Source organism: Chrysochloris asiatica, unplaced genomic scaffold, assembly GCF_000296735.1.
Source record: "Chrysochloris asiatica unplaced genomic scaffold, ChrAsi1.0 scaffold00020, whole genome shotgun sequence".
NCBI lineage: Eukaryota > Metazoa > Chordata > Mammalia > Afrosoricida > Chrysochloridae > Chrysochloris > Chrysochloris asiatica.
In genome coordinates this window covers 952,239-968,882 of record NW_006408538.1, presented here as the reverse complement: position 1 = coordinate 968,882, position 16,644 = coordinate 952,239, and the positions used below count along the sequence as shown (strand labels likewise).

Here is a 16,644-nt window from a genome sequence, read left to right as displayed (position 1 = left end):
TTTAATCCATTTAAACTTCATTAACATCTTCCTGTAAAAGGTCACTTGTCATTTGTGGTATTCCTTACCTGAAGATGTTAAGCTCCTAAGTGGCCACAGTTTTGAGTGAAGAAAGCCCTCAGATGCATGCTGGGTCCCCAGACTGACACTGGTCATTGATGTGGCCCAGGGAAAACTCTCTTCATCATCTGGCATGCAGTTCTTTTAATCCCTAAGTGAGAGAGATGTCTGTCACCAACAGGCCTGACCCTTTGCCTGACCACCTGTCTGACAGTGATTGATTCAGAGTAGGCATAGTTTAAACTATGAAATCAGACCTCCTGGGTTCCATGCTGGTCCTAAGGTTTAGCCTGACTGCTCTTAGGCAAATCATTTATGCTTCAGTTTTATCATCTGTAAAATGGGTCAAATGTATAATAACTTCCTTGTAAGGGTGGAATGAAATAGCTCATATAAATTGCTTAGCTTAGTACTTCATACATGACATATGGCCAGAGTTCTAGACACATTTGGGGTAGTTGTTATTCCTATTACTTTCATCTGGAAGGAGAACAACTCATTGGAAGGCATGTTCAGCTGTTAAGTCAGGTGACATCATGCCACCACCCGAAGCATTTTGAAGGTGGTTAGAAATGTTGCTTCCAGAATAAATGTTTTCATTAGCGATTATTTGCAGTGATGTTTGTCAGCATGAGATCAGGCCTTAAGAAAAATTTTAAATTTTAAATTAGTTGAAACAGTTGTTGATAACAAATGTTGTGAAGTCAATTTCAATGCATAGCAGCCTTGTAGGGTTTCCAAGGCTTTAAGTCTTTTGCAGGAGCAGAAAGCCTCATCTTTCTACTGTGGATTAGCCGGTAGGCTTGAACAACCAAGAAAACACTTAATTTTAAAAGTCCAAGAAACTGGGAGGTACATAGGAGAGGGCTTCAAAAAGTTTGTGGATAAATGGGATAAGAGATAATGGAATATTTCCATGAACTTTTTGAAGTCCCTTTGTATTTCTCTTTCTTTCCCATTTTCTCTTTGAGCGTGTGCCCTGCTTCTAACAGCGCCAATCCAGAACGGCTGCTCTGAGAACATTTTTAAATGACCTCAATAAATCCTATTTTGAAATTCTGTGAAATACAGTTCTATTAAGGTAGGAACTGCCAGAGCTTGATTTGTTCATTTGCACTTTAAAAGGAAATTATTCATGAGCTGTAGAATTTCCATTTCCTCCAATGAAGGCAACTAGCTGCTGTGGTTCTCTGCATCCAACTGACCCTCTACAGTGTGTTCTGGCACATTGTCCTGACTCGCCATTGTTAGAGGATGCATCTGGATCTGCTCAGATGCCCCCTGGTGCTTTACAGAGGGCTGCAGCTTCTTCTATGTGACCCAGAGCCACAGATTTCCATGATTTGAAGAACACATAGGAAGGGCAAAGGGGTACCTAGAGGGAAGAGGTTCAGACTTGGTGATGGTGGTTAAAGACTTTGGAGAAGAAACCAAGGCATTGGTGAGCTCTTTGGCCATACACATGTATGATCATTTACTGGCTGGAGGGTGCAGGAAAACAAGTTCAGGTAGATTAGTATGAAGTAGCAAGGTTGAAAATAGCTTAAAAGGTAGGCTATGATGGCATCAAAAGGGGCCAGTCCCTGGAAAAGAATATCATGTTTGGTGTGTGGTATAGGGTCAGTGAAAAAGAGAAGACACTCAACATGGTCATTTGACACAGTGGCTACAGCACTGGGTTCAATCATAACAATCGTTGTGAGACTGTCCCAGGACTAGGCTCTGGACTGACTCTAGATTCATCCCAGGAAAACCAGAACTGCCAACAGTCTCTTTTCCACCAACCAGTGATGCCTTTTCAGACCCAAGGTTGAAGATGAATTAATAAGTCTATTTTTGAGTTCTAATGGTAATGCTTTGAAATGGACTGTTCATATTTAGAGTCTTAATAGCATTAAGATAAAAATGTACAATATGTTTTCTGGTAAGGAAGATAAGGCAAGCTTATTCTCTTTAAAAATGCTAGTCCCTCTGAATTTGAAAATGAAAAACAAATATTAGTAATTTCCAAGTCAGGGCCTCTCAGACAGTTTTTGCAGCTGGTCAGTAGCTTGGTTTCTGCTTCAGTAAATCTCAGGTGAGGATTTGTAATCTGTGTTGTTACTCTTGTCACTCTTCTGAACAAGCAAGTTTACAAAACACCAAGTCATGCTGTGAAAACCTGTAGAAATCACCCAAATCGGAGTCATAAAAATCTTTAAAACTAATTTGCTGGTTGACTTTTTTTTTTATGTTCATAACCCCTTCATGACATACCATTGGATTTATATTATATTTTTGTTGCTGTTCAGGATTGTGCAGTTTCTTTAAATTTTTTAACTTTCTAGGTGATAGGTACTTGGCCTAGAACGAGTAACAACATTATGTATTACTCACGTTCCTGTTGTGATTGATGAATACTTTGCTACTCCTAGTTCTAAGCCATACATATCCTATTGTACAGTTTATAGAATACGTCTATATACAAACGACACCATATGAGACCCACAGGAATATAAACATCTTTACACATGAGTGGACTGAAGCTCCCAAAAGTGACTTTCTCCAGATCATACAAATTAGTTGAATTTGAATTCAGACCTTCTCATTCATTTTGTTGCACTTCAGTGTGTGATCAAGAGTTTCCGCTCATATTGGACTGATGGCAGGAAGGCCCAGCTCAGTACTTGCAAGGCAGCAGTGTCTGGAAGCTGAGGATGGGGTAGATGCACTGACAATAGCTAGGCTTCCTGAGTATTCACATTCCCTTAGCATTAGTGCATTGCGCCAACACATACACACCATCCTTTTGACGTAGACTTTGCCTCATGCTAACCCCTTATTTGTCAGAGTAAAACAGTATACTCCATAGGGTTGGCAATGACTGACTTTCTGGAATAATCACCAGGCCTTTCTTTCAAGGTGGCTCTGGGTGGACTTGAACCACCATCCTTTTGGTTAGCAGGCCAGTTTTTAACACTTTGCACCACTCAAAGATGTATGTTGTTGTTGTTGTTTTAGTTCTCATAATGACTCGGCATAGGACTTTTGAGGCTCTAAACCTTTGTGGGAACAGAAAGTCTCATCTCTCTCCCTTGGAGTGGTTGATGGGCTTGAACCACAGACCTTGTGGTTCTCAGTCCAGTGCTTATGCTACAGAGTCACCATATGCTTATGCTACAGAACACTATATGTTCTCCCAAGAACATATAGTCAGGTAATTTGCACACGGCTGCCTTTATTATGTCTAAACCATATTTCTTTAGAAGCTTCAAAGACAATGTTTTCTGTTCTTGGCCTGTTTTGAAACCTCAGAGAGAATCTTAATTCATCTGAAGACCAAATGAGGTCAGAATACCTGAGAAATTAACAGTTTGAATTTAACTGACATCTTACAAGCCTGCAAGCATGGAAAATTTACTACTGCGAAACCACATATATATATATATATATATTTTTTTTTTTTTTTTTTTGGTAGAATTTAATATGACGAAACATTGCAAAAAGGAGAGAAATTTTTTGTTGTTATTGTAGCTATAGCATTCATTGGCAACATTAGAGGAAATTTTGTATAATTTTATCAGCTCATTTTTAATGACTTAAGTTTTTAGTACACCTCTTGTTACTAGGTATGTAAAGTAATTGGTTACTTGATTAATGTATTTTAAATGCTCCTCTCTGTTCACTTCTCACTACTTGTGGAAACTTGTAGCAGGGAAGACCTTTCTCTACTGCAACACAGCTGTTGTTATTATTATGTGCTATTAAATCAGTTCTGACTCGTAGTAGGATTTCTGAGGAGCATCTTGTGGATTTGAACTCCTGACCTTGTGAATAACAGTCCAGTGCTACAATGCCACAACAGGACACAGATAGTAGGTTACATTTGAGGGAGCACTCATAGTGACACTTTTAGCAAAATATGAAAAGAAAATCCTTTAGTTCTTTTAAATTCAAGGGCCTAACTTGGCACATTTTTTAGATATTCAATATTATTATTACTTTTGAAATATATCATTTCCTTTGGCTTAGAAATTAAATGCCAGTAACATTTTCTATATATAGACTAGGCTGCTTGGATTCTGACCCAGAGCCACAGATTTGCTCAATTTAAGAAGATACATGTTCTCTAGATATACGTTCTCCTTTTAGATTTAGTTGTGGCATGGTAGCTCTGTAGGATAAGCGCTGGACTTCTAACCACAGAGTCAGCAGTTCTAGTCCACCAGCTGCTTGGACTAAGTCAGCATGTGTCCCTTTTTTGTGGGTAGCAGAATCTTGTTTCTTCTTTTCAATGTGAATGGGCTGAAGGTTTACAGAGCAGAGCAGGCTTCATCCACCACTTTCTTCACATTATGTTTCACGTTAGTGATTGGAATCCTCACAGTGTGACATCACCACATGTCCCACTTCCTCCCTGGGTTTCTTGTTTCTACTCCTTTCAACTTTGTCCGAGGGCAAATGCTGCCCTTTGGGTCTCAAATGGTTGATTATTCTAAGGTGTTTGTGCCTCCCTGGTGTTACTATTCCCCATGTAGACCTGTCTGTTGGTGGCTGAAAAATCGAGCCAAGGGAATGAGTTCTTTTCCAGACCTCAAGGGTGACTAAGGGCCAAGTCTCAGAGGCTATATAGTTTTCCAAGATTTGTTTACAAGGTGAAAACAAAGCATTTACTATTTCAATTTTCAGTGAACAAATTTTCCTTATTATTTAGGATCTATGGACTTTCTGAAATGCCTACTAAAAAACCTCTATTTAGAAAGCACATATTGAAGGTTACTGGACTAGCTAGCTTTAAGCACCCATTTTACTGTAACACCCAATGATGTTAAAAGAGGAGTTTGTACTTGAGGAGAGGTGGTCTAAGATATAATTTGGTGCAAATTTCAGCCCTAGTCTTTGTTTCCCAGCTGGGATTATATGTACAGGCTGAAGGGCTGAGGGTAGGATGAAGGTGTCCAGTATTTATTTTAAGGATACTATCCCTCTCCTCAGAAGCACAGTGGCTGCATATAATAAGCATTGGATTGTGAACTGTTCAGGTCCGCCACCCACTCTGCTCTGCAGAATAAAGATGAGGTTTTCTGTCCCTGAGAAGCTTTAAAGCTTCGTAACCCCCATACCCAGAGTCCTGGAGTCACGCTGTGGGTTAATGCAGCAGACTGCAAGGCCATTTGAACTGCAAGGTCAGCAGTGCAAGCTTACCACCTGCTCCTCAGAAACTCTATACATGGTAGCTATGGGTTGGAATCAACTCGATGGCACTTAACAACAACAAACCCTATACCCTGTACAGGGTCGCTATGAGTTGGAACCGACTCCACGGCACATAACCAACCAATCAAAACTGTATACTGGATCACTATGAGTCAGAACCAACTCAACAACACTTAGCAACAACCCTTTTCTCAGAGTCCTGGTGTGGTGCTGTAGAATAGGCACTGAACTACTGACTGAAAAACTCAATGTTCAAATCCACCAGACACTCCTCAGAGACCCTATACAAGGAACTGACTCAACATCATTTAATAACAATCCCTTCCCTCACTATGAAATCGTTTGAGAGATGGCAGAGAAAACCCAAGAATGTCTTATACCACATCTTAATTATGATTGTTGTTGTTGTTAAATGCTTTTATTAATCTAAGTGAAAGCCTCTGTCAATCTTAATGATGAATAGCCTACTATTTTTCTTAAAAGAAAATAAACAAATCTCACATTATTTAGAACTGAACAGATCCAAACGCTCAGAACCCGATTTCAGCATAAACACCAAGCTCTCAGGTGTCTGTAACCGAATGGGATTTTCTTGGTCTCTCTGGAAGAGGGGTAGTGAAGGTAAGGAATTGTCTGCAACTGCAATATTGGCAGGGTCAGCCTCAGCAAGACCTGTGGGGACTTAATCTCCTTGTGTGAACAGCACAGAGAAAACACTGTGCAGAGTTAGTGAGGAGTTAGCAAACCTGGAGAAGAGGAAAAGGCTTTTCCTAAAGACCGGTTTCATTTCATTACAGCCTTATGAAGAAGTGAGGAAATGGCCTTTTTACTAGTAATGGTGCCTATCCTATTAACGAGGACTGTATTATGAGAGAAGATAATGAGTTTATCCTTGTTTTACTAATAGAAAACCATCTCAGTGGGATTTATTTATAATAGGCCCGCTTGTGTCAATTGATGAGGGGTGAAGTGTATTCTTATTGTTGTTGTTGTTATGTGCCATCGAGTCGGTTCCGACCCATAGCGACCCTGTACAGGCTTTCCAAAGGTATAAATCTTTACAGGAGTAGAAAGCCTCATCTTTCTCCCGCGGAGCAGCTGGTAGTTTCAAACCGCTGACCTTAAGGTTCGCAGCCCAATTCGTAACCACTACGCTACCAGAGCTCCTTATTAAGAGACATTATTTCATTTCTTAGTTTGAAACTTTCCTAGATGTAGCGTTGAAATATCAATCCTTATTTGTGGAAGTATCATGTGTTTATGTGTATTTGTGGACTTCTTAAGGTATTAAAAAATCAGGCATTTTCATAAAAAACAATGAAGCACTGATACATGCTACAACATGGATGAACCATGAACATATTAAGTGAAAGAAACCAGACACAAAGGCCATATATTTTAAGATTTCTTATATATGAAATGTCCAGAATGGGAAATTAATAGAACCAGAAAGCAGATGAGTGGTTACAAGGAGGGAGGAATGAGGGGTGACTGCTAATGGGTATGAGTTGTTTTTGAGATGATGTAAATGTTCTGGGATTAGATCATGGTGATAGGCAGCCTTATATGAATGTATTATAACTACTGAATTTTGTGGTGAACTTTATGGGATATGAATTATTTATAAACAGAAACTGTAGAAGAAAACTTTCCATGGAAAGGAGTGAAAATGTACAGAAAAAAAATTTTTTTAACACTTTAAAGGAATTTAAAAGAAATATAGACTAATAAAGTCTTACATTTTTTTCTGTAGAGTATCAAAATCTGTATATTATATAGTATTCATCAAATACTTGAATAGCTGCTCTGTGCCTAGGAATTGGCAGATCTGAGTTCTCTTTTCAGAGGCCTTCTCAGAGTCTGGAAGACTTTCCAAAGATAGACAAAGCTATAGGGCAAAGTCAGATACTGATCATTTGTGCTTAAATGTCTGCCCGGTCTTTTCTCTGTGAACCTATTTACTAACGTTTTTCTGCATTTGCTTATACGAGGGATAGTGCTAAGCATGTGAGAGACTAGAATAAGAAAACATTAAAATCTTAAAGCATGGGGTGGTGGTTGTTCTTTAATGAAATCTCTAAAACATTGAAATCTTTATCTTCAGATTCTTATTTTTCCACTTAGACTCACTTTATCATTGTAGTAACTTAGAGGCAAAAACTGCAAGTAACAAAAATTCACAGAAGGGTTAGGTTTCTAAACTTTAACATTTATATACATTATTTTGGAATTTGTATTTATTGAGAATTTATTAAGGAACCAAATCAAGTTAGTCATATTGTTTATTTTCATTACCTAGAAGATTGTGAGTAATCTTCATTACTTGCATTATTTGCTTAGTTTCTCACTTAGTGATAACGGCCCTCAGGCATTTTCAAAGAGAAGGTAAGACCTGGAATGTGAAAGGGGAAGCTTTCTAGTCAGCTGTCTTTTATGTGTCAAAATGGAAATGACATCTGTCCTTTTTCACAAGTAAGGTTGGGAATAGCCCTGATTTCACTATGGAGAAATGACTTGGGTAATTTTTCATGAAACAAACTTGGCTGCCACGTCAGGTGGGTTTTTCAGGAATTGCTACCAAGGGAAAAACCGGCAGATGATTCCACATTTCACCATAGATTTGTTTCCTCCATGTGCTTCTTGTTAACAATTTAGCACCCAGATTGTACTGAACATTTAGATCAGCCCCAGCTCACCTAACGGCCTTCCACATGCCTTTCTGCAGCTCCTTCCTCATCTAAGGTCATGTTTGAAGTTTTCTGACTTAACCTGTACTGGGCTGACACTTCTCAAACACCTTTTACATCCATCGCAAGCACTATCTGCCTTAGGCCTTATTATCGTTTACCAATCATTTCAGGTATACATATCTGGAGTCCTGGTGTGACACCATAGGATAAGACACTGACTGCTAACTGCAAGGTTAGTGGTTCAAGCCCACCATCTATTCCTCAGAAACCGTATACAAGATCACTGTGAGTTGGAACTGCCTCACCAGCACTTGATAACAACAACAACTTATCTTTTTTACCCAAATTGTTCCATAATGTCTTTGTTCACATGGTCCATTTCATACATTTTTAAACGGTCATATGATAAATAATAAAACCAGTAACAGCAGATAAGACGTTTATTTTAAAAAAACAACAACACTCACTGCCATTGAGTTGAATCCGACTTAGGACCCTGTATAGTGTTTCTGAGGCTGTAAACCTTTGAGAGCAGAAAGCTTCATCTTTTTCATGTGGAATGCGTGGTGGGTTGAAATTGTCAACCTTGCAGTTAGCTGTCCAGTGCTTAATACTAAGCAGCATTGTTACAACTCTCCATTGATTAACTTATATAATCCTCCTAACAATTCTGTAAAGTGTTGCTGGTTGTTGTTGTTGTTGTGTGCCGTGGAGTCAGTTCTAACTCATAGCGACCCTCTACAGGGTTTCTGAGGCTGGAAATCTTTACGAGAGCAGAAAGCCTCATCTTTCTCCCGCAGAACAACTGGTAGTTTCGAACAGCTGGCTGTGAGATTAGTAGCCCAATTCATTGTTGTTAAGTGCTATCAAATGGGTTCCAATCCATAGTAAGAAGGGTTTCCGAGAAGCAGCTGGTGGGTTTGAACTGCCGACTTTGTGATTCACAGTTCATTGCTGATCCTACAGCGATACGCCAGGAGTTCCATCTATAAGATTTGTTGTTATTGTTAGGTGCCATCGAGTTGGTACCGACTCATAGCAACCTTATACACAGCAGAACGAAGCACTGCCCGATCCTGGACCAACCACGCTTAAGCCCATTGATGCTGCCACTTGGCCAATCCATCTCATTGGGGATCTCCTCTTTTTCTCTGACCCTTCACCTTACCACACATGATATCCATCTCCAGTGACTGGTCTCTCCTGACAATATGTCCGAAGTATGAGAGACGAGTTTGGCCATCCTGGCCTCCAAGGAGCACTCTGGCTGCACTTCTTCCAACACAGATCTGTTGGTTCTTTTGGCAGTCCATGGCACTTTCAATATTCTCCTCCAACACCACAATTCAAAGGCATCAATTCTTCTATGATCTTCCTTATTCACTGTCCAGCTTTCGCATGCATATGACATTATTGAAAATACCATGGCTTGGGTCAGGCGCACCTTAGTCCTCAAGCTGACATCTTTGCTCTTCAGCGCTTTAAAAAGGTCTTGTGCAGTAGATATGCCTAATGCAATACGTTGTTTGACTTCTTGACTGCTGCTTCCAAGAGTGTTAATATTTGATCCAAAAAGAATGAAGTCCTTGACAACTTCAATCTTTTCTCCATTGATAAGAATGCTGTTTATTGGTCCAGTGGTGAGGATTTTTGTTTTCTTTACATTGAGATGCAATCCATACTGAAGGCTGTGGTCTTTGATCTTCATCAGTAAATATTTTAAGTCTTCTTCACTTTCAGCCAGCAAGGTTGTATCATCTGCATATCGCAGGTTGTTAATGAGTCTTCCTCAAATCCTGATGCCACGTTTTTCTTTTATAACCCAGCTTCTCGGATTATTTGCTCAGCCACCCTACCAAACATGATATCCTTCTCCAGCCACTGGTCCCTCCTGACAATATATCTGAAGTATACAGTAAAATCTGAAAAGCAGTAACCTGTATAAGATGGAAACCTGTCAAAGAAGGAAAGTGGAAATATTTTCTCCTACAACTTTGGAGACCAGGAAAAATACAGCAGTCCCATCACATTTTGGCTCTTACAGGTTTACCTGTACTATTGATTAGTGTAATTTAACAAAGATTAAATTTGTGATGCAGAGACCTTCAATAAATATATCTGATATTAGGCAGATTGTACAGGATGAGTCTGGGATTTGAACCTATGTAATCTTGCTCTAGAATGTTAGTTCCTAATCACGATAGTGGAGTCCTGATGTAGCTCTGTGAGTTAATGCACCAGACTTCAAAGCTGTTTGAAATGCAAGGTCGACAGTTCAAGCTCACCATTTGCTCCTTGGAAACCCTCTACAGGGTCACTGTGGGTCAGAACCGACTAGAGAGTACTTAATAACAACAAGAAACACTATAGTACCCTACCCCTCTACTCTTTTCATCTCTTAGAACCCTGGAAGGTGCTCCAAAATGCTTTCATACACGAAGGGGTTGTGTGCTTGTACTGCTTAAAAGCATAGGTTTAATCAATCTAGTGAATTATAAGGTCGGTGGTTTAAACTCACCAGCCATTCTTCAGAAACACGATACAGGGTCACAATGAGTGGGAATTCACTTGACAGCACTTTAAACAACAACAAAAAATCTTGTGAAAAGGGCATGAAGTTTGGAATCAGACAAAGTTTGGCAAGTTTGTAAACTTTTGGCAAGTTATTATTTAATTTGTTAAAGTTTTTATTGTGAATTGAGTGATACTTTACATGGGAGAACATCAGCTTTACATTCATCATTTCATTGCAATGATTACAATCTCCTCTGTTCATCATCATTCAATAGTTTTGTTTCTAGTTCCTCTGGTTATTTTTTGTTATTGTTGTTGTCTTTTTTTTTTTTTTTGGAGTAGAATGTACACAAAAACACTCAGGAATCATTTAAACAACCCAAGGGCACATTCTGCAAGCCTGCCTCCTGGCCATCGGTGTGCAGCCTTTCTCTTTCCATGAATCTAGAGTCTTCAGCTGCTCTCTCTCCAGGTCTTCATCTCTAGTGTCACTGCTTTTCTGGATAGAGTCCTACATTTCTCTTATGCTCTTCTCCCTTAATGGTCCTAGGGTACTCTGTTCCTGGACTGTAAGATTAACTGTTGTTGTCAGGTGCCATCGAGTCAGAACCGACTCATAGCGACCCCCATGCACAGCAGAACGAAACAATGTCCGATCCTGGGCCAACCTCACTACCGCTGCCACACTTGACACCATCAATGATGCCACCTGGCTGATCCATCTTGTTGGGGGTCTTCCTGTTTTTCTCCGACCCACCATCTTACCCAGACTGACATCCTTCTCCAACGACTGTTCCCTCCTGACAACATGTCCAAAGTATGATAGACGAAGCTTAGCCATCTTGGCCTCCAAGGAACACTCTGGCTGCACTTCTTCCAAAACAGATCTATTGGTTCTTTTGGCAGTCCATGGCACTTTTAGTATTCTCCTCCAACACCATAATTCAAAGGCATCAATTCTTCTACGGTCTTCCTTATTCACTGTCCAGCTTTTGCATCCATATGAGGTTATTGAAAATACCATGGCTTGGGTCAGGCGTACCTTAGTCCTCAAGCTGACATCTTTGCTCTTCAACACTTTGTTATGAAACTTCTACCTTTACAGTTGTGATAGTCACAATTAGTTAGGAAAACAATTACTGTCTCTTGAATCACAAGAATCTTATCCCCATCTCTTTTCACCACATCTGTCTAGACAAGATGAAAATTATTCAGTGGGGGCAAATTATTTTTTTAAGTCTTAATTTCTTCATTTATGAAATAAGCACAGAATTTGATAGTAGGTCTTGCTTGAATTGTTTTTGCATATTAGATGAAGTGACTTACCTCATTTGTCCTCTTAAAAGTCTTCTTATAGAGGCAGTGAAAGTTTTACATCCATTGTACAGATGAGAAATTGAGTTCGTAGAGGACAAGGTACCTTCCCAATGAATTGTGCTTTCTGCTAAACCTATCCTAAGAGATGGGACAGAAATACAGTTTGGAACTAGGAGAGAATTTGTTCCTTATAAATGCATTATATTATAATTTTTTTTAACATTTCCAAGTCAGTTTTATAGTTCAGAAAGTACAATTAAATTAATCTTTATTTCTAAAATTAGAGCATCTTACTTTAAACAGTGTTCATTATATAGCATATAATACAATAGACAACGCAGCTTCAAAAACTTCATTAAAAATGGGATTAAATGATAATGGAATTTGTCTTTGAACTTTTGAAGCCTTCTCATATGTATATGAAGGTAAGTCAATCAAAAAATCTTGCTACTAGGGTTTCAGTTCATACACACATGGGCTTATTCCAAACACACTGTCATTAAAGATGCCTCTGAGATTAGTGTGTGACTGCAGACAAATTCTGCAGACTTATGGATACATAAAGCTCATTATGATTTTCTCTTTGTGTTTGAAATTTTTCATTATAAAATGCGAAGAAGTTAAAAAATAAAAAAAAAGAGCTTGCATAAATCAAAGAGTCAGATTTTAGTTTGATTCCTGGCCTTGCCCATTGTTTCTACATCTGTAAAACAGGGGTTATAATTCAGTGTACTGAATATGAGGACTGGAAATGGTTAACATACTCAGCTGCTAACCAGAAGGGAGGGTCAAGTCCACCAGTGGTATCTTCGAGAAAAGGGCCTAGAAATCTACATCTGAAAAATCATCCATTATAAGAAAGTGGGTCAAAAATTGAAGGAGGATATGGAATGTGTGGCAGATTATCTCATGAAACATTGTCCTCTTTGCCATGAGACTTGAACTGGATGGTGCCCAGCTACCATTATAGAACATTTAGATGCAAGATTCCATAGAAGAATCCCAATCAAAAATGGGAAAATGAAGAAGAGAATTTCAAGTTCTCATAAATTCTAGACTTTCTAGAGCCAGGAAGGCTGGATGAGCTCCTGAAAGTATTGTCCTGAGATAATCTGCAAACCTTAACATAAAATATCCCCTAAAGTCTTCTTAAAACCCAACAGTAGTATTTATAAGTAGTAAAGCAGGTTTGCTTTGAGTACTATACTCTTTTAAGATCAATATGGGAACAATTTAACAAAAACTTCTAAGATTAGATAAGAACTTTAGGGGTCAGTGAGTTTATGTTAACTTGGAAAAGAAGGACAATAGCTGTACAACTCAGTGAATAGAATGGTCACTAAATTGTACATGTAGAAACATGTTGAATTGATGTTTTGCTCAGTATATTCACAGCAACAACAAAAGAAATAAAATTTAAACAAGCAACAAATCCCACGGAGCACAGTTCGACTCTGGTACACACAGGCTCTAAGAATCAGAACCAACTTCATGGCAGCAGGATTTAGTTTAATTAAGATTGTGGATGGCCTTGTAAGGATTATGGAGAATTCAGTAAAGTGTTTAGCTATTATAATGCAGCTATTGCTGTTGTTGTTATGTGCTGTGGAGTCAGCTCTGACTCTTAACCACCCTGAACAGGGTTTCCGAGGCTGTAAATCTTTACAGGAGCAGAAAGCCTCATCTTTCTTCCACAGAGCAGCTGGTAGTTTCGAACTTCTGGCCTTGCAGTTCAGAGCCTAATTCGTAACCATTATGCTACCAGAGCTCCTTAATGTAGCTATTATCAAACTATAAAATGATAAACCCTTTTCTGCCTATATCATTTAGCATAGAATTGTCTTTTAGGACCAATAGAACTTATAGTTATAAACCCTTATTGCTTTCTAGACACCAAAATAGGGAATTTTTGCAATAGATGTATACGAATTTTCTCTATAGTCTGAAATATTTCTAGCACATGGAAGATCCTTGGAGGGAGGAGTTATAATCCTGGTGTGGCATTGTAGGGTAAACATTAGACTGCTAAGCACAATGTTAGAGTTTGAAACCCAGCAGTCATTCCTTGGAAACCCTATAAGGAATTGCTATGAATTGGAACTTCACTTAACAACAACTTCCTTTGAAATCAAGGAGAATGTGATAGTAATTTTGGATTGTCCTAAGAAATGGCTCTTGTCTGATAGTGGTTTTTAAAAACATCGAAGTCTGTTTTCTCTGAGATTGCTGATAAATGCTCATTGTTGTTGTTGTTAGGTGCCATCAAGTCGGTACCGCCTCATAACAGCCTTATGCACAACAGAACGAAACACTGCTCAATCCTGGGCCAACCTCACTACTGTTGCCACACTCATATTGTTGTTGTTATGTGTTGTAGAGCCAGTTCCAACTCATAGTCATCCTGTACAGCGTTTCCAAGGCTGTAAATCTTTACAGGAGCAGAAAGCCTCATCTCTCTCCTGTAGAACAGCTCATAGTTTCAAACTGCTGTCCCTGAGGTTCACAGCCCGATTCGTAACCGCCATGCTCATAGATACATTTAAATTCAATGGGCATGAGCAATCTTCAGGCTCCCTGAAGAGAGAATCTTTAGGCAGCTCTCACCTTAAATCACTCTTGTCTTTCCTTTACAATCTGATGCTCAACCTAATTTGGGAAGGAAGACTCTGCGTAAAGTGACACTCCTTTAACTCACTCTGGGTGGACTTAATCAGTTGCTTGGTAGTCAGCCACTCTTAACTGATACATAAGAAAAATTTACAGGAAAACACCCTGACTTAAAGATGTAGGATTTTAGCACATAGACACACGAATCATCATTTCAGCCATAAATCACCCCAGAAAAATGAAGTAATTATACTTGGGAATCTCCCCCACCCCATAGAATGTCTCCCCTAAAATTGCAATCAGTTTTTAAGCATTCTTCTAAATCACCATCATCAGAGAGAAATATTGGGAAGCATGCTATTAGTGAAAATAAACAACTGAGGCATGTTATGGAGGTGTAAGAGGCAACATTTTGGTTAAACTACGGATATCAAAACTGTGCTCTTCTTTCTGTTCTTCTGCAGAATGACATCACTCCTTTGCACGTTGCATCAAAACGAGGAAATGCCAATATGGTGAAACTATTGCTTGATCGAGGCGCTAAAATTGATGCCAAAACGAGGGTAAGAGTACAATTTATGTGTATGCTTTTGCTTATTTTCAGTAACAGGAAAACTTTTTCTATTAAATTTGAGCTAGGTGCGACAAAATTGAGCATGTTTTACCCTGTCCAAACACTAGCTTTATTTATGTTTCAGTTGTTTGTTATCTCTTGAAAAATGACTGCTAAATTCAATCTGCTTAAAAAAATGGGTTGACCATTCATATCTATAAATCTTGAAGACATGTTTAAATAGTACGTGGATATAATTATAGAAACCTAGTGAGATCATAGGAGCCCTGGTGTGGCGCTATAGGGTGAGCACAAGATTGACAGTTAAAACCCACCAGCAGATACTTAGAAATATATACAGAGTTGCTGTGGGTCAGAACCGACTTGATGGCATTAACAACAATAACACTAAAGTCGAAAAGAACCTTGGTGATCCAGCAGTTCAATGCTAGGCTGCTAACTAAAAGGCAGGTAGTTCTAAACCTACCAGCAGCTGCACAGGAAGAAAAATCAGACACTCTGTTTCCATAAAGATTACAGTTCTAACTGGTCCTGTAGGCTCATTATAAGTCAGAATCAACTTGATGGCAATGGTTTTGTTGTTGTTGTTGTTAAGTACTGTCAAGTTGGTTACGACCCATAGCAACCCTCTATAGGGTTTCCAAAGATCAGCTGGTGAGCTTGAACTGGCAACCTTGCAGTTCAAATGGCTTTGCAGTCTGGCACATTAACCCACGGCACCACACCAGGGCTCCAGCAATGGTTTTAGTTGAGTTAAATTCCAAGAATTTACTTTCTAGGTGACACTGCAGGGTGAGCTATTTGGTCAATTTAATCCTAACAATGACAGTTATCCCAATTTTAAAAAAAATCTGTCTTGGCGCTTGACGTATTGATTACTTAGTAGAATGTACCAGGGTGTTCGGTAAGGAACTATGACTTACCATCTATTTTGAATGCTGGACGCAGAACTTAGGCAGGCCAGCAGTCTGCTTACCTATCTGCATGTAATTTCATGTGAAGTCTACAAATGAACACTTTATTTGAAGACTTAGTGCAGTGAACAAGATAATATTTTTAAATTGTGCCAGTATAAAGTAGGCCAGAAATAGATACCAGGCTTTACTAATAAATCACATAAACTTCTAACCAATAGATTTTTTTTCCAACATATATGTTAGATACAAAATATTAGGAAGAGCCAGACTGATAAAAAGGTGTCTCCCCATAAACATCCTCCTGTTTAGGGATTTAGAGATTTTCTCTGCCCTGTAATTATACCTTCTTCAGTCCTGTGCGTCTCCTTTTAAGAATCTGATGTTCATATTTGTGTTGTCCACATTCCAGTCTGGTAACCCAAACTTGATTCCTGTAACTCCTTGATTTGCTGCTTAATTTGTATCCAGTACATTTAGGCACTCAACAAATAGATTATCACTATCTGCTCTGGGCCAGATTTAGGTAAGTAATCGAACCATGAAGTCAACCAGTCACCACTGCCTCTTCCCTTATGAAGCGGATGGTCTAGTTTATCTTCTGTACTTTGACTGTGATCTGGGAACTGATCCGAGTCCGTAATATTGACTGGTTCCTCCTGGTAACATGTCCAAAGTACGAGAGACAATGTCTTACCATCTAGCTTCTAAGGAGCATCTGGCTGTACCTCTTCCAACACAGAGTTGTTCACTCTTCTGGCAGACCATGGGA

At 39.1% G+C, this 16,644-nt stretch overlaps 1 protein-coding gene across 1 annotated transcript in view; it reads left to right on the top strand.

Annotated features, from left to right (window-relative positions):
* Nucleotides 1-16,644, top strand: part of ANK3 (ankyrin 3, node of Ranvier (ankyrin G)) — a 393,472-nt gene that overhangs the window by 168,950 nt on the left and 207,878 nt on the right. Inside the window, exon 8 of the mRNA XM_006837454.1 lies at nucleotides 14,849-14,947. Within this exon, the coding sequence (XP_006837517.1) occupies nucleotides 14,849-14,947 (99 nt within the window). The remainder of the gene's footprint in view (nucleotides 1-14,848; nucleotides 14,948-16,644) is intronic.